The sequence below is a fragment of the Aquarana catesbeiana genome, linkage group LG08 (assembly GCF_042186555.1).
Source record: "Aquarana catesbeiana isolate 2022-GZ linkage group LG08, ASM4218655v1, whole genome shotgun sequence".
Taxonomy (NCBI): Eukaryota; Metazoa; Chordata; class Amphibia; order Anura; family Ranidae; genus Aquarana; species Aquarana catesbeiana.
In genome coordinates this window covers 177,050,185-177,075,682 of record NC_133331.1, presented here as the reverse complement: position 1 = coordinate 177,075,682, position 25,498 = coordinate 177,050,185, and the positions used below count along the sequence as shown (strand labels likewise).

The 25,498-nt window shown below is 40.3% G+C and overlaps 1 protein-coding gene across 2 annotated transcripts in view; it reads right to left on the bottom strand.

Moving 5' to 3' along the window:
• The window catches only part of LOC141106176 (microsomal triglyceride transfer protein large subunit-like), a 239,517-nt gene that overhangs the window by 160,582 nt on the left and 53,437 nt on the right, over positions 1-25,498 (bottom strand). For both annotated transcript variants that reach the window (XM_073596713.1, XM_073596714.1), the window contains 3 exons: positions 22,560-22,697; positions 9,983-10,090; positions 6,074-6,190 (listed from right to left, as the gene is read on the bottom strand). In XM_073596713.1, coding sequence (XP_073452814.1) covers positions 6,074-6,190; positions 9,983-10,090; positions 22,560-22,697 — 363 coding nt within the window. The remainder of the gene's footprint in view (positions 1-6,073; positions 6,191-9,982; positions 10,091-22,559; positions 22,698-25,498) is intronic.

Genomic DNA, 25,498 nt, shown 5'->3' with positions numbered 1-25,498 from the left:
GGGTCCAGGGCCTCTCTCCATTGGGTATGGGTTGTAGGAGGCCCACTGGAAGATGTCGTGGAGTCTTACTCTGAGCACACATGGAACAGGCAGCTAGGAAGGCGGTTACATCAGCACGTAGACTAGGCCACCAGAATTGTTGGGAAATGCCCCAAACGAGTTGATTCTTCCCAGGGTGGCCAGCAGCCTTGGGAGAATGGTAAGTCTGGAGCACGGCAGTATGGAGACTCTCTGGGACAAAGCAGCGGTCACAAGGTTTCTCAGGAGGAGCATGGACTTGAGCAGCAAGAATTTTGTCACCCAAAAGAGAAGTGAGACTGGTGCGAACCGTAGCCAGAATACAATCAGGAGGAATCACAGGAACCAGAACCGACTCCATCTTGGAAGTGGAGGAAAATTGGCATCAGTCCTTACATTCTTAGTACCGGGTAAGAATGAGACAATTTAATTGAAACTTGACAAGAAAAGAGCCCATCGAGCCCTTCTGGGAAAGAGGTGTTTAGCCTCAGACAAGAATGTGAGATTCTTATGGTCAGTAAGAATGAGAACCAGCACAGTGGTACCTTCGAGGAGATAGGAGCTGGCAATTAGCCAACAGCTGAGCGGCCAGCTCAGAGAAGGAAGGGCTGAGCCCAGCCCTAACAGAGTGCAGGTTTACGGAGTGCGCCATGTACAGAATGCAGGTTTAAGGAGTGTACCATGCACAGAATGCAGTTTTAATGAGTGTGCCATGCACAGAATGCAGATTTAAGACGTGTGCCATGCACAGAGTGGAGGTTTAAGGAGTGCGCCATGCACAGAGTGCAGAGTTCAAGAGTAAGCCATGCACAGAGTGCAGGGCACAGGAGTGCGTTTGCACAGAGTGCAGGGTTCAGGGGTGCATTACTTACTGAGTTCAGGGGTGTGTTGTGTACAATGTGCAGGGTTTAGGGGTGAACTATGCACAGTGTGCAGGGTTTAAGGGTGCGCTATGCACAGTGTGCAACCCTAACAGCCCTCCCCAAAGCTTCTTCGTATCTCTCTCTCCTACCTTGCCTGGCTCTAGTACCTCCCTGTGTAGGCTCTGCCTCACTTTGCAGGGAGCAAGAGCAAAGGGTGAAAGCTGGGGGTGGGGAAATGTGGCTCTGCCATGTTCCAGATGCAAAACTATGTGCAAGGGCCACATGACAAGGCCTGGAGAGTCGGATTCGGCCGGCCTTGTGTTTAACATATGTGCTCCAAGGGGACCAAATAAGCTTGCAGTTGGGCTATAAAACAAAGTTTGAATTTAATTCATACACATACAACTTTTAAAGCTTCCCCCTTTCCCCCAACATTGTCTACAGCCTCTCAGTCTATGTGCATAAATTTGTTAGGTGCAGTAGGTTTATTTTAAGGTATTTTCAGTCAGCATATAGCTTGAGTAACTATTACAATGCACCCTTCTTTGACTGTGCATCTTCATAACATCATGACATATTTTACACTTTCCTACGTTGAGTCAGATAAAAAAAAGGAAAGATTTAGAACGTATTAAAGCTTCCTTTAAATTATATTTCTTGTTCTACTTTGCATCACTCTCCTTGCTCCCTCTCCTACTTCTGTTCCTTTAAATGTTTTCAATGAATGAAACCAGCTCAGGAGGTAGTCATCTCTTTTTATTTAAAGTCATTTCTAAGATCTCATAATCAGCAGAACATGTTCCCATAAAAAGCTGATAATCAGAGACTGGAAGCAGAGCAGGAAAGAAGCATGTTGGATGGCTGCCTAGAATGCAGCTATTATGAAACAGCTGACGCACGTACTGGACTTCACCTGTCAGCTTGCCCTGACCCTTTCCACTGCACCAAAGACAGTTCCAAAGGTGAGCTAGTGATAAGAGCCCTAGAACTAGACCACCAACCATGTCTGATAGGGTAAAAATAAATTAAAGACAAATCTGTGCTGATTTATGAAGCTGAAATAACAAAAAATTTGATGAATAAGCAACTTTTCAAATCGATGTTTCTCTTGCAAAAAAAAAAAAAAAAAATGAAGTGTCAATTTTTCTGTGTAAAGACATTTTTTTTAAACCCTCCAAAGTAGTCAGCCTGAACTTACAGTAAACTTTATGAATGTATGTATGTATGTAGGAATGTGCAGCTTTACCATCCGAGAAGATAAAGAGCCTCATCCACATATACCACAAAAGACTTCAAGCTGCCATTGATGTTAAAGGGGGCAATACACAGTATTAAGAACTGGGGTAAACTTTTGATCAGGGTCATTTGGGTAGTTTCTGTTGCCATTATGATTTAAAACAAGGAAACACAGTGGATTGATAATAAATGGCTTCAGCCAAACACTAACCATGAGTGAAAGAAAAGTTTTTGTGCTATCATTCATATATTCTCTGAAAAATGGCCAAGAAATCATAAATTCTTCTAGGTTATGTAAACTTATGAGCACAACTGTACATCATTAAATGTCCCTGTGGCTTTTTATATGTTAGTGAAACAACACAAAAAGTAAAAGATAGAAGTGCTAGATGCAAATATTCAGTAATGGATAAATTTACAGAATTGCCATTGGCTCGACATTATGTAAAAATGGGGCATACGGTGTCACAGGTTAAATATATGGTCCCCTTGAATAGACAGGGGGTAATCGGGAATTGACACTAAAAAAATTGGAAGTACAGTGGATAAATCGGCTGAATACTTTACAACCTAGGGGCCTGAACTCTGATTTTGACTTGCATCTATTTCTGTAGGTCCTTATAATGTTGGTAAAAAAATATACTGGGAGGAGGAATTTTAGGTTTATAATGTTTTTTGAATAAATTACCTTGTAAATAATAGGATGTTATTTATGTTCATTGTTGTTATTCTAAACACCTGAGGACATATATTGTAAATAAATGTATTCCCAATAGGTAATATTTTCTGCTATTGTTGATTAGTTGTAAATATGTTTATATTTTGGTTACTGGAACATTTTCTGTGGGACTTGGGTGACTTCATCTCGTTAAACGTTCCCTTTGGGATTTAGGATGAAGTAATTTTGCTGTTTTGTATTTGTTAATTATTACATTGATACATAATTGATTCCTGGTGTGAAATGTAACAATATAAAAGGATGTAAGAATGTTGTCTTTATATATCTTGTTCCTACTTGAAGAAGGGCGTAAGCTTCATAGCCCAAAACTGTTGTGTATTTGGAACGATATATAATTTATTACATGCAAATTTTCTACAGTAAATTTTTAAGTGCAGCAATCCCTGGATCTTTCTCTTTATATATGGCCGTTGGGACGGCCATATATAAAGAAACATTAAACAAACAATTCCCTTAAAGTGTTACTAAACCCACAACTGTAAAATCTGTCTGTATATGCAGAATAGAATGCTTATTATACTCACTTTAGAACTTAAGGGGTTAATCTTCTGTATTGTGTAAAAAGGCTCTGTGATCCTGTATGGCCAGACACCCCCCCTCCTCCTGCAGGGTCTCTCTTGGCAAGCCAAGATAAGACACAGTCAGAGTAGTAATGCTACACATGCTCAGTTTAGTCTCTATTGCCGGAGAGAATATTTCCTTGTTGAGCTGAGCTTTTCAGGTCACATGGTATGGACATCACACATATGGGCATGTATACAGATCCTAAATGACAGCCCAGTCCCTCCCTCCTCCACCAATAACTAAAAAAAGAACATAGTGAGTGGGATGTCACATCTTGATTCATGGATGATCCACTTCCTACAACAGCATGAGGACACAGGCTGTAGTGGAAATCTCCTACCTGAACACTCAGCACTTGGGCAGACCCTGCAGTTTATCATGTGACCGTGGTATACAGATCAGCCAAAAAGGTATATAGTGGCAGTATTTTAATGTAAAAATAAGATTTATAAACTGTGGGCACTGCAGGGGGGAAGATGAACTATTTTCATATTGCTGGGTTTAGTAACACTTTAAATAACATGATGATAGTTTCTTAAACTTGCACATGAAGTGAGGCACCTGTATGATGTTCTAAAGCAAACGTGACATTTACAGAGAAAAGAAAAAATATTATTTAAAAGTGCATGATGTTTCCCACTTTGTTCTAGTTGTATTCAAAGCCACTTGGGATTCCATTTGAAAAAGTTTGTATTCTACTGTCTGTGTGATCCTTCTAGAAGCTGGAAATCACTGTAGTGGACACCACTACTACAGTGATGTCCACTAGTTTCCGGGGCCCACGCTGAGGGAGAGCCCTGCTGTATTCTGATCACAGGAGCTTGGCCGATTGATATGGGCGCCATTCAGAGATGCATTTTCACAATTAATGCAAAGGATTCTCTGATTGGATAAGATGGAGAGCTGGGGTTGTGATATCATGCTCTCCCTGCATCCAATCAGAAAATGCTTTGTATTCATTGAGAGAATGCAAAGTGGTCATTGGTGCAGCAGGGCAGTGGCCCAGCATAGGACCCAGAAGCTAGAGGAGATCACTGTCTACTACAGTGATTTCCAGCTTCTCGAGGAATTACACAGGTATGGTAGATGCATAGTTACATTAGTCAAAGCTGGATCAACCTAACTATATATAAAATAGCCATACCTGTAATTCTTCTTCCTATCCTAGATGAAGCTTTGGTATGGACTGTAAAAAGAAATACCACAAAAACAAAAAAAGTGGTGTGGGGCTCCCTCACAAAATCCACACTAGACCCTTATCCTTGGTGAGGGTCTTTTGTGCTATTTAAAGGGGACCCCATACAATAATGCAGTAATAATGTAGTAATGCACTGAGACACTCAGGGGTTGATTTACTATAATTGGAGAGTGAAAAATCTGGTTCAGCTGTGCATGGTAGCCAATCAGCTTCTAGCTCAGTGTTTCTCAATTCTAGTCCTCAAGGCGCCCCAACAGGTCATGTTTTCAGCCCTGCCATTAGTTTGCACAGGTGATTTGATCAGTTTCATTGTCTTAGTAATTACCACAGCCGTTTCATCTGATGGAAATCCTGAAAACATGACCCGTTGGGGCGCCTTGAGGACTGGAGTTGAGAAACACTGTTCTAGTTTCAGCTTGTTCAATTAAACTTTGAAAACAAAATCCTGGAAACTGATTGGTGCATAGATACAGGATTCAAGAAAGAATACATAGAGAGTTACTGGGGAATAACCTGGTGAACTGGTAACTCTGTGGGTACACAGATCACACTGGCAGCTACTTGCTAAGTCAGTAGGAACTATTGGTGGTGGTGGTGGTGGGGGGGGGTCTGGCTACAGGGTCACTATGAGTCTCTAAGAAAGTGAGGGACACTAGGATTTCTGGGGGCATTCAGAATCTTCCCTGAAAGTCAGGGATGCTAGGAACACTACAGCATGTGGTTGACCAGTCTTGAACACAACCGTTCTGGGATAACATTATGTATCCCCTATTGGTTCACATGTGGGGAAAGCCGATAACAGGGGGCCCCTTGTTGTAAAGATGGCTTTCAGATTCCAAAAGTCCACCCATCATCCCCTGCAGACCACCACCAAGCCAGGGATGTGGGGCAAATGCCATTGTCACTTGTCACCATCAACATAGAGAGAGGAGAGAGAGAGACATACTGGGGGGGGGGGGGATTTACTAAAACTGGTGCACACAGAATCTGGTGCAGCCATGCATGGTAACCAATCAGCTTCTAGGTTTTATTGTCAAAGCTTAATTGATCAAGATGATTAGTTACTATGCACCAGATTCTGTGTGCTCCAGTTTTAGTAAACCTCCCCCCATTAACATGCAAAGTAATGCACAGATCCCTATAGCATTTATCAGCCCTTAGAGCAGTGGGTGCTGACAACCCACGCTTTTACTGTTAGGGGTCCCCACAACTTGGGAAATTTTATAAAGGGGTGACGGCACTAGAATGGTTGAGAACCACTGCCTTAGAGCTAAGAGTTTCTTCTATAAGTGGCTTACCAATTACCTGGGAGTTGAGAACAAAGGGAAATTCCTCAAAGCAGTTACAGTTAATTCTGGGTATGGATGCTTTTATTTGTGTCCTTGTAATATTAGGGAATGTTCTCGAATAAAGGGCTAAACTTGTTTCTAATATATGTAATAGACAACTGCTCACCTCGTGATCTGCCTCATAGCCAAATGATAATCCTATACAGCTGCTTAGATCTTTTGTCTTGTAGATGAAGTCCTCAGAAACATTATAAGTAACTTGACACTTTCCTAAAGCATCTTCCTGAAAAATACACACATAAAGAAGAACATGATGAGCAGCACTATGAGGCACATTCCTGAACCAAGGTTTTATTAAATTAAATACACACTTGGTCATGGCATGCATGTACAGTATTCATCTACCTCCTCTTTATAAAGAACAGTATACATTGAGGGGAAAAAAAGTATTTGGTCCCCTGCTGATTTTGTACGTTTGCCCACTGACAAAGAAATGATCAGTCTATAATTTTAATAGTAGGTTTATTTATTTTTTATTCTATTTTTTTAATTATCCTTCTTTATTGAAAGTATTTTTGAACAAACAATAACAGTCAAAACAGATCACTGATCATATAATGCCAGCGGTCACCAATAGGGGATTGGATCTAGCAAAGAGAGGCATTATAAAAATAACATAAGGTATAGGGGTTAGGGTGGTAAGATGTAGGAGAAGGTAAAGGGGGGTTATGAGGGTGAGATAAGGGTAGTGGAAGAAAGTACATAGGTAATGACTGTAGGTATAAATAGCACCATCTAATGCCGTAAAGAGTCTGCAGTTTGGCTTCAGACAAAAAAGAGATTATGGTGAAAAAGTGTCATGTATGGAACAGGAATGATGAAAACCTGTTCGATTCTATTAAGGCCTAGTTGTGCTTCTATCGTGCGCCCAATTTTCTTGAAAAGTGTCCATTTTGCCCTGAGTCAGTGCAAACATTTGTTCAAATGTTGCATGGGTGTTTAAAAAATTTATGACTGTAGGAAGAGGTGGAGCATGGTCTGAATTCCAGGCACTGGCCATGGCTCTCCTAGCGGCAATTAGCACATGAGTGACGAAGACCTCGAATTTACACGGACATTTATCCAAACTGATGCCAAAAAGAGCTGTTTCTGGTGATCGGGTTTGTTATTCCAGTAGTGGAGTTGATAAAGACAAAAATCTATGTCCAGAAGGCTTCAATTATTGGGCAGAACCACCAGATGTGGCTGATGGAACCGATGGTAGGTTTATTTTTAACAGTGAAAGACAGAATAACAACAAAAATATCCAGAAAAACACATTTCAAAAAAGTTATAAAATTTAATTGCATTTTAATGAGTGAAATAATGAGTGAAATAAGTATTTGACCACTTCGTAAAACATGACTTAGACAAAACCCTTATTAGTAATCACAGAGGTCTCACACACCCTCTCACCAAGCTGCTTAGCGATGGTCTTGTAGCCCATTCCAGCCTTGTGTAGGTCTACAATCTTGTCCCTGACATCCTTGGACAGCTCTTTGGTCTTGGCCATGGTGAAGAGATTGGAATCTAATTGATTGATTGATCGCTTCTGTGGACAGGTGTCTTTTATATGGGTTACAAGCTGAAATTAGGAGCATTCCCTTTAAGTGAGTGCTACTAATCTCAGCTCGTTACCTGTATAGAAGGGAGCCAGAAATCTTGCTGATTGATAGGGTATCAATTTGACTCATTAAAATGCAAATCAATGTATAACTTTTTGAAATGTGTTTTTCTGGATATTTTTGTTGTGATTCTGTCTTTCACTGTTAAAATAAACCTACCATAAACCTACCTACCTCTGTGAGCTCCCCAGGCTCTTGTTTTCCCCCTCACTTCCTATTGTTTGGAACAAGCAATGCATGTTCGCTGCAGCCATGTGTAGCACTTCATGCACACTACACATCTCAAAACCTATAGCCCAATGTGTCTAATTCATCTCGGGAGTAAGCAAGAAAGGGTATCTTCAGTCCTGCATACAGTGGAACCATTGAGAACAAATATAGCCACTCTTCTAACAGGAAGTCAGATGGAGATTTGGAGGAGACTGGGAGCTCTAGAAGATACTTTTTTAATTAAAAATACATATTTAAATATTTTATTTTCTTTTGTAAACCAATACGCCCAATACCTTTTCTGATTGGTTACGTTGGACCGCTACAAGTTGAGAATGTTGGCACATTAATAGTAATTCACAGACAAAATGCTTTGCACTTAAGTTATACCTAAGCTGAACATACATACCAATTCATGTATTTGTGATTATTATTAACACCCATTTCTAGATTTTGGAGTATTTAATGATATTTCCAGTCTTGTCAGATTTATAGCAGACCTCCTAGAAATATCTGTCTGACTCTGGTCTCCTTATTTTATAATGTTTGGCAAATTGGATAAGAGGTGCTGGAATCCAATGGTTTCTTTATTGGTTTCACTTATATTATTGTTTTCATTGAATGGTATATCAATAGTGAATATGAAGAGTCCGAATATTGGGCTGGCAGCTTCTGTAAACCAAAAGGGCTTCCAATGTCACCTTGAGTTGAGGTAGAGATAAGTGAGTATCAGTGGTGGCTGGTGGTAATTTTTTTGGATTTGGATTATTTATTATTAACTCGTTCCATTTCATTTGGTTAGATGGAGCATCCGTTATTTTGGATAATTCGTAACTTCGGATAAATTTGTATTCGTTACGTTCACTAACAGCCAACTTTGAAAGGAATTTCCAATACCTATATAATAGTTTGTTATTATTAGTTAGTTAGTTATTCTTTCAAATTTTCTTTCTTATTTTTTGGATTTTCGAATTTACGCATTTTCGAATTTACAAATTTATGAATTGTGATCATAATGGATGACCTGAAAAATGAAAAAAAAAACAAAAACGAATGAAACAAAAACTAAAACAAACACATTTTTCCACAGTGCACATGTCTATTCTTGGACCTTAATTCACTTAAGTGGTCAGAAGAAATAATTTATTCTGGCCATTGTAATTAATCATTGCTCAAGTGCTAAACGCGTTGCATCAAGTGTTTTTTTTCTGCCCAAACTTTGCTGCTCCTGGACGTACTGGCAGTGGATTTTATTTCCTGCCTCTAAATTCTCCTGGTACTAAATGCTGCTAAAAGTCTATATGTACATGGACACATAGGCTAACATGCAGGGGAGTTTAGAGGCAGGAAAAAAACGCCCTAGAAGCTGTAAAAATGTCCAGTGTGCATGAGGCCTTAACAGCTAGAGAGGGGGAGCCACTCCATATATATTTTTTTGTTTTACAGTAAAAACAGGCAAAAAAAATATAGAAAAAAACACATTAATTGGCAATCCTGTAGGAACATTGATTCAGCACTGGACAGCTCATCAAATACTGCAGTGTAGTGCTCATTTAAAGCTCTGTACTTCCTGTACTTATCAATGAGCCTCCCATAAACATTTTCCTTTCCAAATATAAAAATATCAGAAGCTTTTTAGTATGCAAAGTGAAACAAAAACTACGAAAGGAAATATTAGCCTTTTTTTTGTGGACTTTAATGCATCAAGCCAATGAGTAGATGAGAATCAGCATACTCAATGCAGTTATTTGTTTAATATGTACATCAAATTTTGGTAACATTGTAAACAAATTACATACATGTACAAAATAAAAAAAAACATAGTAGTAGAAATATTAGTGGAAAGATTAAAAAAAAATAAAAAAAAACCCTACACATCCTAAAAACAACAATACGGCTAATATCAACTGAAGCTGAACAACCTAAATCCAAGAAAAATTTAACGATATGTAAAATATTATGGATGGACATTTCTGGAGATATCTTCCTTAAAGTGACACCGAACTATTTTTTTTACATACATTTTTCTAAAATATCAAGTATACCATGGCTTATAGAGAAGAAACAAAGGAAGAGAGAGACAGAAGGTACATTTTACATATATTTAAACAAACTATGTTTATTTTAGTTTATTTTAAAAAAAAAATAGTTTAGTTTCACCTTCAAGTACCATAGCAAGGTACTGTAAACTGTAATATTACCTCTGAATGAGTCCCAGGTTTAGGCTGAAACTGGAATAGACTGACAAGTCCTCTTTTTAAATCCAACACATAATTGTTGTTTTCCCCTGTGCTGTACAAGCCAATCACCTGAAAAATATTATGTAGTTTCCATTTATATCATTATACAAGAATTCAAAATTACTCTATAATTTCAAAGGGCTATTAATCTGTTTAACCGCTTAAGGTCTGCCCTATAGCATTTTTACTCTTCCAGGTAGCGGGAGCTGAGCTGGCACCCACCGATCCTTCAGTACACAGGCAGAACAGCAGTCTGCCTATACAAATGAGGCACATTGCCGTTCTGTCAGTAGGGAAGACATGGGTCCTGTGTTCCTGCAAAGCAGGGACATGGATCCATGTCTTCCCCTAGTAAAAGCACCTCCCACACAGTACACAGAAACACTGGCTAGGCACAAGTTTAACCCCTTGATCGCCCTGATGTTAACCCCTTCCCAGCCAGGGTCATTAGTACAGTGACAGTGCATATTTTTAGTACTGATCACCGTATTACTGTCACTGGTCTCCAAAAAGTGTCAAAAGTGACAGCTAGTGTTGGAATGTCTGCCGCAATATCGCAGTCCCGCTATAAGTTGCTGATCACCACCATTACTAGCAAAAAATTAAACAAAATTAAAATAAAAATATCCCATAATTTTAGACACTATAACTTTCGCGCAAACCAATTAATATATGCTTATTGGAGTTTTTTTCTGAAAATATGTAGTCAGAATTCATATTGGCCTAAATCGATAAAGAAATTTGATTTTTTTTTTTAATTTTTATTGGTATGTTTTATAGCAGAAAGTAAAAAAATTTTTTTTTTTTTCAAAATGTCGCAGAGGTGATCAAATACCACCAAAATAAAGCTCTATTTGTGGTAAAAAAACAACATCAATTTTATCTGGGTACAGTGTCACACCACCGTGCAATTGTCAGTTAACCACTTGCCGACCATCTGCCGCAGTTGCACTGCGGCAGAATGGCACGGCTGGGCGAAATGACGTAATGGAATGTCGCTTCACCCTGTGGCCACTAGGGGGCGCGTGCGTTCCCCCCTTCTCGTCCACGCAGCCGATGCGATTGCCCAACGGTGCTCCCGTGATTGCTCGGGGCACACAGAGAAACGGGATCTGTGTGTGTAAACACACAGTTTCCGGTTCTCTGAGGGGAGAACAGACAGATCGTCTGTTCATACAAAGTATGAACAGATAATCTGTCTGTTCTCCCCTCAGAGAACATAAAACTGTGTGACGATCTGTCATCTCCCCTGCACAGTCCTCTCCCCCTTCAGTTAGAACACACATTAGGGAACACATTAACCCCTTGATTGCCTCCTAGTGGTTAACCCCTTCACTGCCAGTGACATTTTTACAATAATCAATGCATTTTCATAGCACTGATCGCTGTAAAAATGCCAATGGTCCCAAAAATGTGTCAAAATTGTCCGACGTGTCCGCCATAATGTCACAGTCTCGATAAAAATTGCAGATCGCCGCTATTACTAGTAAAAAAAAAATTAATAACAAAAATGCCATAAAACTATCCCCTATTTTGTAGATGCTATAACTTTTGCGCAAACCAATCAATATACGCTTATTGCGATTTTTTTACCAAAAATACGTAGAAGAATACATATCGGCCTAAACTGAGGAAAAAAATATATATTTTATACATTTTTGTGGGGTATTTATTAAAGCAAAAAGTAAAAAATATTGCGTTTTTTTCAAATTTGTCGCTCTTTTTTTGTTTATAGTGCAAAAAATAAAAACCGCAGAGGTGATCAAATACCACCAAAAGAAAGCTCTAATTGTGGGGAAAAAGGGATGTCAATTTTGTTAGGGTACAACATCGCACGACTGCGCAATTGTCAGTTAAAACGACGCAGTGCTGAATCACAAAAAGTGCTCTGGTCAGGAAGGGGGTAAAATCTTCCGGGGCTGAAGCGGTTAAAGTAACGCAGTGCTGTATTGCAAAAAGTGGCCTGGTCATGAAGGAGGGTAAACCTTCCAGAAGTGAATTGTTATATTTGGCAAAAGGAGGTGCCAAAGAGAAAACCATCAGTTTTTATTTTTGGCAATTGGTACATGAACATATATTCATAAATATTTGAAGGCTTACAGCTGGATAATTTGGGGGTGTACCAAATATATATGTAGATTCCCCATCTGTGATCGTGGATCCCCAGGGTTTTGTGCTCTTCCATTTAAATCATTATAAATCAATATAGAACCCTTCACGGGCCTTGGGTATATACACTGAGCAAAATTATAAACGCAACACTTTTGTGTTTGTCCCTATTTATCATGAGCTGAACTCAAAGAATGCAAAGATCTACGACTATTTCTATGTACACAAAAGGCCTATTTCTCTCAAATATTGTTCACAAATCTGTCTAAATCTGTGTTAGTGAGTACTTCTCCTTTGCCGAGATAATCCATCCACCTCACAGGTGTGGTATATCAAGATGCTGATTACACAGCATGATTATTGCACAGGTGTGCCTAAGGCTGGCCACAATAAAAGGCCACTCTAAAATGTGCAGTTTTATCACACAGCACAATGCCACAGATGTTGCACGTTTTGAGGGAGCATGCAATTGGCATGCTGACTGCAGGAATGTCCACCAGAGCTGTTTCCTTTGAATTGAATGTTCATTTCTCTACCATAAGCCGTCTCCAAAGGCGTTTCAGAGAATTTGCCAGTGGATCGAATGGGCCTCACAACTGCAGACCACGTGTAACCACACCAGCCCAGGACCAACACATCCAGCATCTTCACCTCAAAGATCATCTGAGACCAGCCACCCGGACAGCTGCTACAATAATCGGTTTGCATAACCAAAGAATTTCTGCACAAACTGTCAGAAACCATCTCAGGGAAGCTCATCTGCATGCTCGTCGTCTTCATCGGGGTCTCGACCTGACTTCAGTACGTCGTCATAACTGACTTGAGTGGGCAAATGGTCACATTCGATGGTCTGACACTTTGGAGAGGTGTTCTCTTCACGGATGAATCCCAGTTTTCACTGTACAGGGCAGATGGCAGACAATGTGTATGGTATTGTGTGGATGAGGGGTTTGCTGATGTCAACGTTGTGGATCGAGTGGCCCATGATGGCGGTGGGGTTATGATCTGGGCAGGCGTATGCTATGGACAACGAACACAACAAACACAGGTGCATTTTATTGATGGCATTTTGAATGCAGAGAGATACCGTGACCAGATCCTGAGGCCCATTGTTGTGCCATTCATCCGCGACCATCACCACATGTTGCAGCATGATAATGCACAGTAGCTGAAAATATCCCAGTTCTTGCATGGCCAGCATACTCCCTGGACATGTCACCCACTGAGCATGTTTGGGATGCTCTGGATCGGTGTATATGACAGCGTGTTCCAGTACCTGCCAATATCCAGCAACTTCACACAGCCATTGAAAAGGAATGGACCAACATTCCACAGGTCACAATCAACAACCTGATCAACTCTATGAGAAGGAGATGTGCTGCACTGCGTGAGGCAAATGGTGGTCACAACAGATACTGAATGGTTTTTGTACCCCCCCCCCCCGACCCCCTCAATACAGTAAAACTGCACATTTTAGGGTGGCCCTTTATTGTGGCCAGCCTTAAGGAACACCTGTGCAATAATCATGCTGTCTAATCAGCATCTTGATATACCACACCTGTGAGGTGGATGGATTATCTCGGCAAAGGAGAAGTGATCACTTAATACAGATTTAAACAGATTTGTGAACAATATTTGAGAGAAATAGGCCTTTTGTGTACATAGAAATAGTCGTAGCTCTTTGCATTCGGCTCACGATAAATAGGGGCAAACACAAAAGTGTTGCGTTTATAATTTTGCTCAGTGTAAATTGTTTAGGACATACATTTGGTCACAGGGGTGTAAAGGAAAGATTTTCATGGTTATGTCCACTGTCCTACAATAAAGTGAGTTCATGTATAGTTTTGTTTACATATGCACACTTGTATCTTGGTACAAAAATGAGGTACTGTTTTCTAATTAAAGTATGTCTTTCTAACTAGAAATATTGAAGCTCCTGAAGAAGTGACAGTTCAAGTTGCGAAACATGTAGAGCGAGCAATTCTTTTTAATCTATGAGGACTGTTGGAATAAGGAATACATACATCTCAGTGTGGGCATTTTCTCAGTATTGCTCCACAGGAAGTATATGATTCAAGTTTATCCTCTAGGACAAACCACTGTGCCCCATACCCTTTTATAAGCAATGTGTTGTATATGTATGAATTTTATGTGAACTATTAAAATTTGTTATTATTTTTATACGTGCCTACAAAGTCCATTATTCCCAAATTTCAGCGTCCTACAATAAAGAGTAAATGCCTTGTTTTTTTGGGAAATTTAGAGGTGAGGACATGTATGTACCTTCTGTTTTAAAGTGTTACTAAACCTAGGACTCTGCATTCACTATATCTGGTCTCTCACAGTACACAGAACATGGAAATTTAATTATTTTAGTAAATATAAACTTCTAAATACCAGAGGTGCACCGAATGGAAATTTTGGTGCAGAAACCGAAAATGACAGTTTTAAAAAAAAATAATATTTTTATATATAATTGTATTATATTCGACTTTTTAATTAATATCATCAATTTAAATGAAAATTAATTTATTGTTGCCCATTATTGGCACCTTTAGCGCAAAAAAAGCTCAAGAAAAATATATCCTTTTAAATTCTATGTATGTCTGCACACTGGTCCATTGTGGTGTTAAAATTCAGATTGGTGCATTTTTGGTCAATTAAAAAAAACGCACCTCCTAGTTCAAATGCATTGAAAACGCAGCATGAACGCATCATTAACGCACCCGTGTTACATTTTTGAGGTGGCGCGGTAAATCATGGTAAAATCGGCCCAAAATCGGGGTAAAATAGCAGCAAAATCACTGCAGAATTCACGGTAAAATCATGGTGCGTTTTTGGTGCCATTATCGGCACCTTTTTCTTATATCGGTCGAATGCTAACATCAGCCGAAATGTTTTGGTGGCCGAAATTTTGGTGCATCTCTACTAAATACATTTTCTCATCAGCAGTATATAGCAATATAGCAGTCTTGTGACTTCTATTAGTGTTTGGTTAAAGCTTGTAGGAGTTTTTATTCTACTCTGACTGTCCTATGAGGTTGCAGGACCCCTGACGCTCTGTCTGGACAGTGCTGATTGGCCCTGTGCTGATCACATGCACCCTCCCAAGAAACAAAAAAACTCTCTAGCAATACACACCAAACTGAGCATGTGCAGAGTATCTCCAAAGTCTCTGTCTTACCAGGAGATGGATTGGGGACAGTGGAAGAAGGGGAGGATCAGAGAAGACAGGATCAAACATCACTTTTACACAATGCGCAGGATTGCCACCTTAGGTTCTACAGTGAGTATAACAAGCATGCTTTAGTAACACTTTAACCACTTGCCGACCGCCTAATGCAGATGTACCTTGGCAGAATGGCACAGGCAGGCAAAATCACGTACCTGGTACGTAATCTGCCCGAGGAGGTCACCGGCTTCGTTAGGGGAGCGATCCTGGCTGAGGGGGAGACCACTCATTCATGGCCACCCCCTCGCGATCGCTCCCCACGAATGAGAATCTTCCTCTGCTGCTGTATAGTAAACAGCGGCAGAGGAAGTGATGTCATCTCTGCTCGGCTCGGTATTTTCCGTTCCGGCGCTGAGGAGAGAAGACATCTGAGTAAGTGCACCAACACAACACACACAGTAAAACACACCAGGCACACATTTCACTCCCCATCACCCCCCATCACAGTGACACCAAGCAGTTTTTATTTTTTATCTGATTACTGCATTGGTGTCAGTTTGTAACAGTTAGAAGTGGTAGAGCAGTTAGTGTTAGCCCCCTTTAGATCTAGGGTAACCCTCTAACCCCCCCTAATAAAGTTTTAACCTCCTGATCACCCCCGTCCCCAGTGTCACTAAGCAATCGTTTTTTTGATCGCTGTATTAGTGTCACAGGTGACGCTAGTTAGAGAGGTAACTATATAGGTTCGCCGTCAGCGTTTTATAGCGTCAGGGACCCCCATATACTACCTAATAAAGGTTTTAACCCCCTGATTGCCCCCTAGTTAACCCTTTCACCAGTGATCACCGTATAACTGTTACGGTTGATGCTGGTTAGTTAGTTTATTTTTTATAGTGTCAGGGAACCCGCCGTTTATTACCTAATAAAGGTTTAGCCCCCTGATCACCCGGCGGTGATATAACTTAGGTTTTAGGGTCAGATAGGGTCTGCGTTGCCCCAGGCAGCGTCAGGTTAGCGCCAGTACCGCTAACACCCACACACGCAGCATACAACTCCCTTAGTGGTATAGTATCTGAACGGATCAATATCTGATCCGATCAGATTTATACTAGCATCCCCAGCAGTTTAGGGTTCCCATAAACACAGTGTTAGCGGGATCAGCCCAGATACCTGCTAGCACCTGCGTTTTGCCCCTCCGCCTGGCCCAGCCCACCCAAGTGCAGTATCGATCGATCACTGTCACTTACAAAACACTAAACGCATAACTGCAGCGTTCGCAGAGTCAGTGTTTTGGGGGCTGGCAAGCACCAGCGGCCTAGTACACCCCGGTCATAGTCAAACCAGCACTGCAGTAACACTTGGTGACGTGGCGAGTCCCATAAGTGCAGTTCAAGCTGGTGAGGTGGCAAGCACAAGTAGTGTCCCGCTGCCACCAAGAAGACAAACACAGGCCCGTCGTGCCCATAATGCCCTTCCTACTGCATTTGCCTTTGGGAACCTACCACTTCTGCAGCACCCGTACTTCCCCCATTCACATCCCCAACCAAATGCAGTCGGCTGCATGAGAGGCATTTTCTTTATGTCCTCCCGTGTACCCCTACCCAACGAACCCCCCCAAAAAAGATGTTGTGTCTGCAGCAAGCGCGGATATAGGCGTGACACCCGCTATTATTGTCCCTCCTGTCCTGACAATCCTGGTCTTTTCATTGGTGAATGTTTTGAACGCTACCATACACTACTTGAGTATTAGCGTAGGGTACAGCATTGCACAGACTAGGCACACTTTCACAGGGTCTCCCAAGATGCCATCGCATTTTGAGAGACCCGAACCTGGAACCGGTTACAGTTATAAAAGTTACAGTTACTAAAAAAAGTGTAAAAAAAAAAAAAAAACCACAAAAAAATATATAAAATAAAAAAACAAAAATAGTTGTCGTTTTATTGTTCTCTCTCTCTCTCTATTCTCTCTATTGTTCTGCTCTTTTTTACTGTATTCTATTCTGCAATATTTTATTGTTATTATGTTTTATCATGTTTGCTTTTCAGGTATGCAATTTTTTATACTTTACTGTTTACTGTGTTTTATTGTTATCCATTTTTTTGTTTTCAGGTACGCCATTCAGAACAGTTTAAAAATAAGATAAAAAAGCGAAAAAAATAAAAAAAATAATTTAAAAAAAAAAAAAAGCACCCCTGTCCCCCCCTGCTCTCGCGCAAAGGCGAACGCAAGCGTTGGTCTGGCATCAAATGTAAACAGCAATTGCACCATGCATGTGAGGTATCACCACGAAGGTCAGATCGAGGGCAGTAATTTTAGCAGTAGACCTCCTCTGTAAATCTAAAATGTAACCTGTAAAGGCTTTTAAAAGCTTTGAAAAATGTATGTAGTTTGTCGCCACTGCACGTTTGTGCGCAATTTTAAAGTATGTCATGTTTGGTATCCATGTACTCGGCCTAAGATCATCTTTTTTATTTCATCAAACATTTGGGCAATATAGTGTGTTTTAGTGCATTAAAATTTAAAAAAGTGTGTTTTTTCCCAAAAAAATGCGTCTGAAAAATCGCTGCGCAAATACTGTGTGAAAAAAAAATGAAACACCCACCATTTTAATCTGTAGGGCCTTTGCTTTAAAAAAATATATAATGTTTTGGGGGTTCAAAAAAATTATTTTTTCATGTAAACAAATAGTGTAAGAAAGGGCTTTGTCTTCAAGTGGTTAGAAGAGTGGGTGATGTGTGGCATAAGCTTCTAAATGTTGTGCATAAAATGCCAAGACAGTTCAAAACCCCCCCAAATGACCCCATTTTGGAAAGTAGACACCCCAAGCTATTTGCTGAGAGGCATGTCGAGTCCATGGAATATTTTATATTGTGACACAAGTTGCGGGAAAGAGACAATTTTTTATTTTTTTTATTTTTTTTTGCGCAAAGTTGTCACTAAATGATATATTGCTCAAACATGCCATGGGAATATGTGAAATTACACCCCAAAATACATTCTGTTGCTTCTCCTGAGTATGGGGATACCACATGTGTGAGACTTTTTGGGAGCCTAGCCACACACGGGACCCCGAAAGCCAAGCACTGCCTTCAGGGTTTCTAAGGGTGTACATTTTTGATTTCACTCCTCACTCCCTATCACAGTTTCAGAGGCCATGGAATGCCCAGATGGCACAACCCCCCCCCCCCAAATGACCCCATTTTGGAAAGTAGACACCCCAAGCTATTTGCTGAGAGGTATAGTGAGTATTTTGCAGACCTTGCTTTTTGTCACAAAGTTTTGAAAATTGAAAAAAGAAAAAAAAAACATTTTTCTTTTCTTTCTTTGTTTTCAAAAACAAATGAGAGCTGCAAAATACTCACCATGCCTCTCAGCAAATAGCTTGGGGTGTCTACTTTCCAAAATGGGGTCATTTGGGGGGGGGGTTTGTGCCATCTTGGCATTTTATGGCCTTGGAAACTGTGATAGGTAGTGAGGAGTGAAATCAAAAATGTACGCCCTTAGAAATCCTGAAGGCGGTGATTGGTTTTCGGGGCCCCGTACGCGGCTAGGCTCCCAAAAAGTCCCACACATGTGGTATCCCCGTACTCAGGAGAAGCAGCTAAATGTATTTTGGGGTGCAATTCCACATATGCCCATGGCCTGTGTGAGCAATATATCATTTAGTGACAACTTTTTGTAATTTTTTTTTGTCATTATTTAATCACTTTGGACAAAAAAAATTAATATTCAATGGGCTCAACATGCCTCTTAGCAATTTCTTTGGGGTGTCTACTTTCCAAAATGGGGTCATTTGGGGGGGGGGGGTTTGTTCTGCCCTGCCATTTTAGCACCTCAAGAAATTAGAGTCATAAGCAGTCATAAACTAAAAGCTGTGTAAATTCCAGAAAGTGTACCCTAGTTTATAGACGCTATAACTTTTACACAAACCAATAAATATTGACATTTTTTTTACCAAAGACATGTGGCTGAATACATTTTGGACTAAATGTATGACTAAAATTGAGTTTATTGTATTTTTTTAAAAACAAAAATAGAAAATATTGTTTTTTTTTCAAAATTTTCGGTATTTTTCCATTTATAGCGCAAAAAATAAAAACCGCAGAGGTGATCAAATACCATCAAAAGAAAGCTCTATTTGTGGGAACAAAAGGATGCAAAATTTGTTTGGGTACAGCATTGTATGACCGCGCAATTAGCAGTTAAAGCGACGCAGTGCCAAATTTTAAAAAGTGCTCTGGTCAGGAAGGGGGTAAATCCTTCCGGGGCTGAAGTGGTTAAGGGCTTATTTACCACAGATGCAGTCAAAAGCATTTTTAAACGTGGTTCAGATGAGCAAGAAATATGAATATATTTCAATTAGCTTGGTTTACACCATTGCAGTGCTTTCACGTTCGTTTTAAAAAGAAAGTACAGCATGCTGCATTTTTTTTGCATATAAATGTACTGGAACATACATGAATGCACCGCAAATGTAACAAAAATCATAAAAAGTGCACTATAAACAGGCCGCAAATGCATTTAGAACACACCACAACCACATTACAAATGCCTGTAAATGCACATGTGGTACTGCAAAGTGAATGTGGGAAAAGTGGTGTAAACAAGGACTTAGAAAGCTCTTGTGTACTGTAGATTCCATGGAAGAAAAGAAAAGCTTGGTTTACAGAGAGCAAGGTCCTTCTCAGATAGGTGTGCAGCTGCCATCTAGTGGTCAAATAAACTTTACATATCTTTTATGGATTGTGTAAAGGCAGCAGAAGTCTTTACGGTTTGATTTTTTTTTTTTCGATAGAGTGAAGAAGGATTAGAACACCTGTCAGTTTTTCTGCGCCCTAATGCACATTTTAATTTGGGTAATACATCCTTCTAGAACCTTATTCTTTTTTAAAGAGGTTTTGGTTCTGCCGCACTCTCTCTCTGTTTCTCCCTACCGGTGAAGTAATGTATGGTCAGGCCCCACTTCAATATATACAAGTCAAAGTGTGCCAGTTCTGGTGCAGGAGGAATCAGGATAATGAACACAATCCGCTGTGCTGTGACTCAGAGGAGGGAGGGCAAACACGGATCACTGATGAAGAAAAGGTAGTTTATGTCTGTTCACTAAGCAGAGGAAATATGAAATGGGGTAAATATATTTTTACTGTGATAAATGACAGTTCATGTTCTATTTTTAGATATCTTGTACATTTTATAACAGCATTATACTGTATTAACCAATGGGGGAAAAACAGAGTTTAGAAAGTGCTAGTGTCAGTAAATTGTAAACAATGAGTATATACAGTATGTAATAGAGGGAGGACTGCCCCCCTTAGTAATTTGGCACGTAAAGGAGTTTCTCCATGACTCCCTTGTCACGTTGTCATGCCACCTTCATTTAGGGCTGCTGTACCTCTTTTATTTATTAGTTCCTTTTCTTTCCATGTGTTGTAATGCCCTCCTGTTTTGCACTGTGTGGCGGCAATAAGTCTCAGTGCAATGAAAGAACTTGTATTAAAATAATGCAAAGACAGTTCATAAATAACCCGGAAGGAAGTCAGCACAGCCGGGAGCACTTACAAGTCCAACAGCGTGTAGAGAGCAAGTTGCAGCCAAACTGACAGCGCCTGTTGAGAGGGGCAGAATACGGCCTGGGTGTCTTGGTGCCCAAACAGGATGTTGTCCACAGAGGTGGCGAGCCCTATGCTTTCCCTTCTCGTCAGGAACCCTTCCCTGCCACTAGTTCTGTCCCTAAGAGGCGGGTAACTTGTCTATACTCTAACCACTCATAAAAATGCACACCAAGCCTGGGAGCCAGAGTCTTAAATAGGCTTTGCCTGACCCGGGATGGCTGCTAGAGTCACATGGTGTGGCAGCATCCAACTACATAGCTTATCTAGTGATCCAGGAAACCATAGAGGAACTATGTTCCTCTTGACTTCCTCTCCAACTGCTGGGCCGCTGTGGAAGAGTGCCACCACCTGCAGTGGAAAAAGTAGATTGCACCTGCCTACATGTTAACCACCCACTGAGGTGGTTCAGGGTAGTGAGGTCACAGGGCTCTTAGCTTGCCCTATGTGTTGCTCCATGTCATGCACATTGGACCTAGGCTGAGAGAACATGCAGAGTGGCATACTCTATAAATCTGAGAGGACACTAAGATAATTCCAAGGAGTGAAAGGGGTTGTAAACCCTTGTGTTTTTTCACCTTAATGCATCCTATGCATTAAAGTGAAAAAACAAATGGCAGTGACTGGCCCCCCAGCCCCCCCTATTTTACTTACCTGAGCCCTGGAATTTCCTACGGTGGAGACTCAATCGTCCTCTGCCCAGGGTTCTTGGCTCTTGATTGGATAGATTGATAGCAGCGCAGCCATTGGCTCCCGCTACTGTCAATCAAATGCAATGACGCGGTGCCGGGGGGTGGGGCCAAGTCTGGCATTCAGCATCTATGGACGCCGAATGCTAGACTCAGGAGTGCCCCCACAAGGTAACTCCCCAGGAGAGCTCTTCTCCTAGGGGAGGAGCTACTTCTCCTATGGGAGGATCATTGGGGCCACTCCATTCAAAACGAACTGCACAGTGGAGGTAAGTGTGACATCACTTGGAGGAATGAATTGTGTGAGGTGTCCTTTCTTTTATGTTTACTTAAGAGCTTTACAAAACCTATCCATTCTGGGCTGTAAGATACACGTTGATGACCATATAATATCTCTTTCTATTCACTGACTAGCTTTACTTCACTACGATCTCCTATCTGCAACAATGATCACAATAGCTTTTGCTCCATGCTGCTGCAACGCACGCTTGCATCATCTTATTGTCCACATGTGGAGAATACTGCTAAAAGAAGATGGGAGATGACATGAGTCAAAAGCTGCTTGATGCTAAGACTAAGTTGGAAGTGAACTTCTGACCAGGGCTGGAAAATGAAAGATTTGGAAAAGACTTGTGCCAATGATTGTGTTGTACAACTTCTCAAGTAATTTTCAATAAATCAATAGTAAATGAGTTAGGGACTGACCACCACTTTACTAGCACTAGAGAATTACCAAAATCATAACATCACTAGAAGCTACCATCACTTTATTATTATTAGATTCAAGAAATTTCCACCACTAGATCACTACTGTAGAAAGGAATTGAGCAATGTTATACCACCAGCAGTGAGGTAATGACCATTACAACAGCCAGTGATGCATATTTAAAATTAAACTAATTTTAGAATACAAAATTTAATTATGAAAGAGAGCACCCATCATAACTTCACAATTTACCTTCCCAGCATGCCAGTGGAACAGAAAGGGTAACATCAAGCCTTTGGATTTCACAGCTTCATTTGGGTGTTGAGCATTAGTGTCCTCCTTTCTGTTAGGAATCACTTTTTTCTTATTTATGGTAGTAAAACTGTTGAACTAAATGTGAAAAAAATGCTGGAAGTTACTTTACAAACCAGTTTTGTATGTGAGACAATATGACCTGTAATACATTTTTTGCAATAGTTTTGTTATAGCATCTCCTTGCCAAAAGCTGCCATTGTTCATTGGTGCACATTAATGCACGTATTTGAGAAACCATTATCTAAGATTACTGCCTATTTCTGTCCTAGGGACATTACTAGCACTGTTTCTTATAAATTGGTAGCATTTTCCAGAATGAAAGGCTTAGCGGACAGAAAGAGGTCAGTGTGAAGCTTGTCAATCAATGCATCAATCCAGACACATTACAGTTTACTGTAATCATCTGCCTAGCAGAGGCGAGAAAGCAAATTACTTTTTTTAGCTAACATATGGCAGCAGTGACTGTAAGGATTGTTCTGTAATGATAACACTGTAAAAGAAATGTGCAGTGGATGTGTATTTCATTTTAGACCTGGGCCTTTCCTAAGCCAAATGGGAGTGCCCTCTATTATCGTAATGGTCTTACAGCAGATCTAAAGCAAGGTAGCAATGACCATTCACAATGATCATTAGTGGGTCAACTTGCCATTTTGGCTAATAGAGAATACAAGCTTCAAGCCAAACTCTGGAAAAATGTAAAATTATCCCTTGCAGTAGGGGTACACCTGCACTGCAAAGATTGATAGCTCCCTTTGTCTAGAGCAGAGGAGAAACAGTTTTACTTACCTGATCCCCCGCTCCCTCAGCAGATTATGCTCCCCCACGCTTCGGAGGTGGACTGTCCCTCTGCATCATCACATCCATTGCAGAGCTATGGACCCTGCCTTGATGATGTGAGGACCCTAGACTGCTGGAGCGAGCAGGGACTGGTCTAGCTGTGGGGAGGAGCAGGGGATCATGAAAGTAAATCTTTTTATTGTTCCCCTAGATAAAAATAAGTGATTCTAAAGGCTGAATTTTCCATATTTAAAGGAATTTTCCATTTTTATTGTTTCACTTTAAGCATCATTAAAATCACTACTCCTGTAAAATAAATTTGCATTGATACATGTCCTCTAGGGCAGTACCCGGACCCCCATGCCCCTTTTATGGTCTATTACTTGCATATAAGCCTTCAAAATGGGGACTTTTGATTTTTCAAGTTTGGGTTCCATAGACTTTAATAGGGCTTGCGGCTCGGGCCAAAACTTTTTACATGTTCTGGTGTGAACCGAACCGAGGGGTGTTTGGCCCATCACTACTTAGGAGTATTGTTGCATACCCAATACAAAAAAAAAGACCTGAACTGGGGTTTAACTGTCTGATGTTGAGGTGGGAGAAAATTTGGGTTCTAGTGATCACCAATGTCTTTGGTTTCAAGTTAAAATAAGAACTGAAAAATCATATACAAAAACAAAAGTTTTAGATTTCAAAAGGACACATTTTGCTGAAATGAGGACAATTCTAAAAAATGAATTGAAAAGTAAAACGACAGGAGAAAGCAATCAGTGGGCACTGTTAAAAAACTACCATCCCAGAGGCAACTAGATTATACGTCAAGCAAATTAGTAAGAATAAACAAAAGAAAAAAACAATATGGTTCTCTAAAGAGTTAAGTAAGATAGTAAAGGAAAAAAAATCTGCATATATAAGATTCAGGAAAACAGGAGGTGTATCTGACAGAAAAAGGTATAAAAATAGACAAAAGGAGGCCAACACACATTATCAGTGCTGCCAAAGCACAGAAAGTGGAGGAAATTGCTAAATCTATTAAGAAAGGAGATAAAACCTTTTTAGGTACATAGTGATAGTGATATAAGGAAAAAATATAATGGGATCAATAAAATGAAAACTGGGCACAACACATATGTTGAGAGAGACCTGGATGTAGCAAACCATTTAAATAATTACTTCTGTTCTGTCTTCTCAGAAATAAATTGTACTAACAATAACAAGTTAGGGAATCATATTGGGTCTGGCAATGATGGTTCTTTTTTAGGATTTCTGGAAACAGAGGTAGCAGAGGAACTGGCTCAGTTAAAGTGTAAGTAAACCCCCTGTTGTTTACAGCCAAGGAAGCTGCCATCTTTGCCTCTGTTTAATCTACAACTGCCATGATGCTGCACATGTGATCAGTTTAGACACCAGCCATTGGATGGCTTGACAGTTTGGTTGAGAGCACAACCAATGGTAGAGTTACATTTCCGGCATGTGCTGGAAATGAAACTGTTTTATGGATGGGTTTACTTTGGCTTTAAAACTTAACAAAGCAATGAGCCCTGATGGCATTAATCCCAGAGTTCTAAGAGAACTTTGAGGTATAGTTGTTGGACCAATAACAGACATTTTTAATCAATCTCTTCCAACAGGAGACGTTCCCCATGACTGGCGGACAGCTAAAATTGTACCTATCCACAAGAAGGGCAGATTACAGGCCAATTAATTTAACATTGGTTGTAGTCACGTTAATGGAATCACTCATGAAAAGAAGGATCATCGATCACTTAAAAATACACAACTTGCTGGACCCAAAGCAGCATGGCTTTACTGAGGACAGATCATGTCAGACTAATCTGATTGCATTTTTTGACTATATTACAAATGTTTTGGACCAGGGTAGAGCTGTGGACATAGCATATCTTGATTTCAGCAAGGCATTTATTACAGTTCTACATAATGATCTAATGCAAAAGTTGTACAAGCTAGGACTTAACCCATGGGTGGTTCAACTGATATGCAGTTGGCTAGGATAGATACCAGAGTGAGTTTGTAAATGGGGTTCATTCAGAACAGAGACCAGTCACTAGTGGTGTATCACAACACTCTGTACTAGGTCC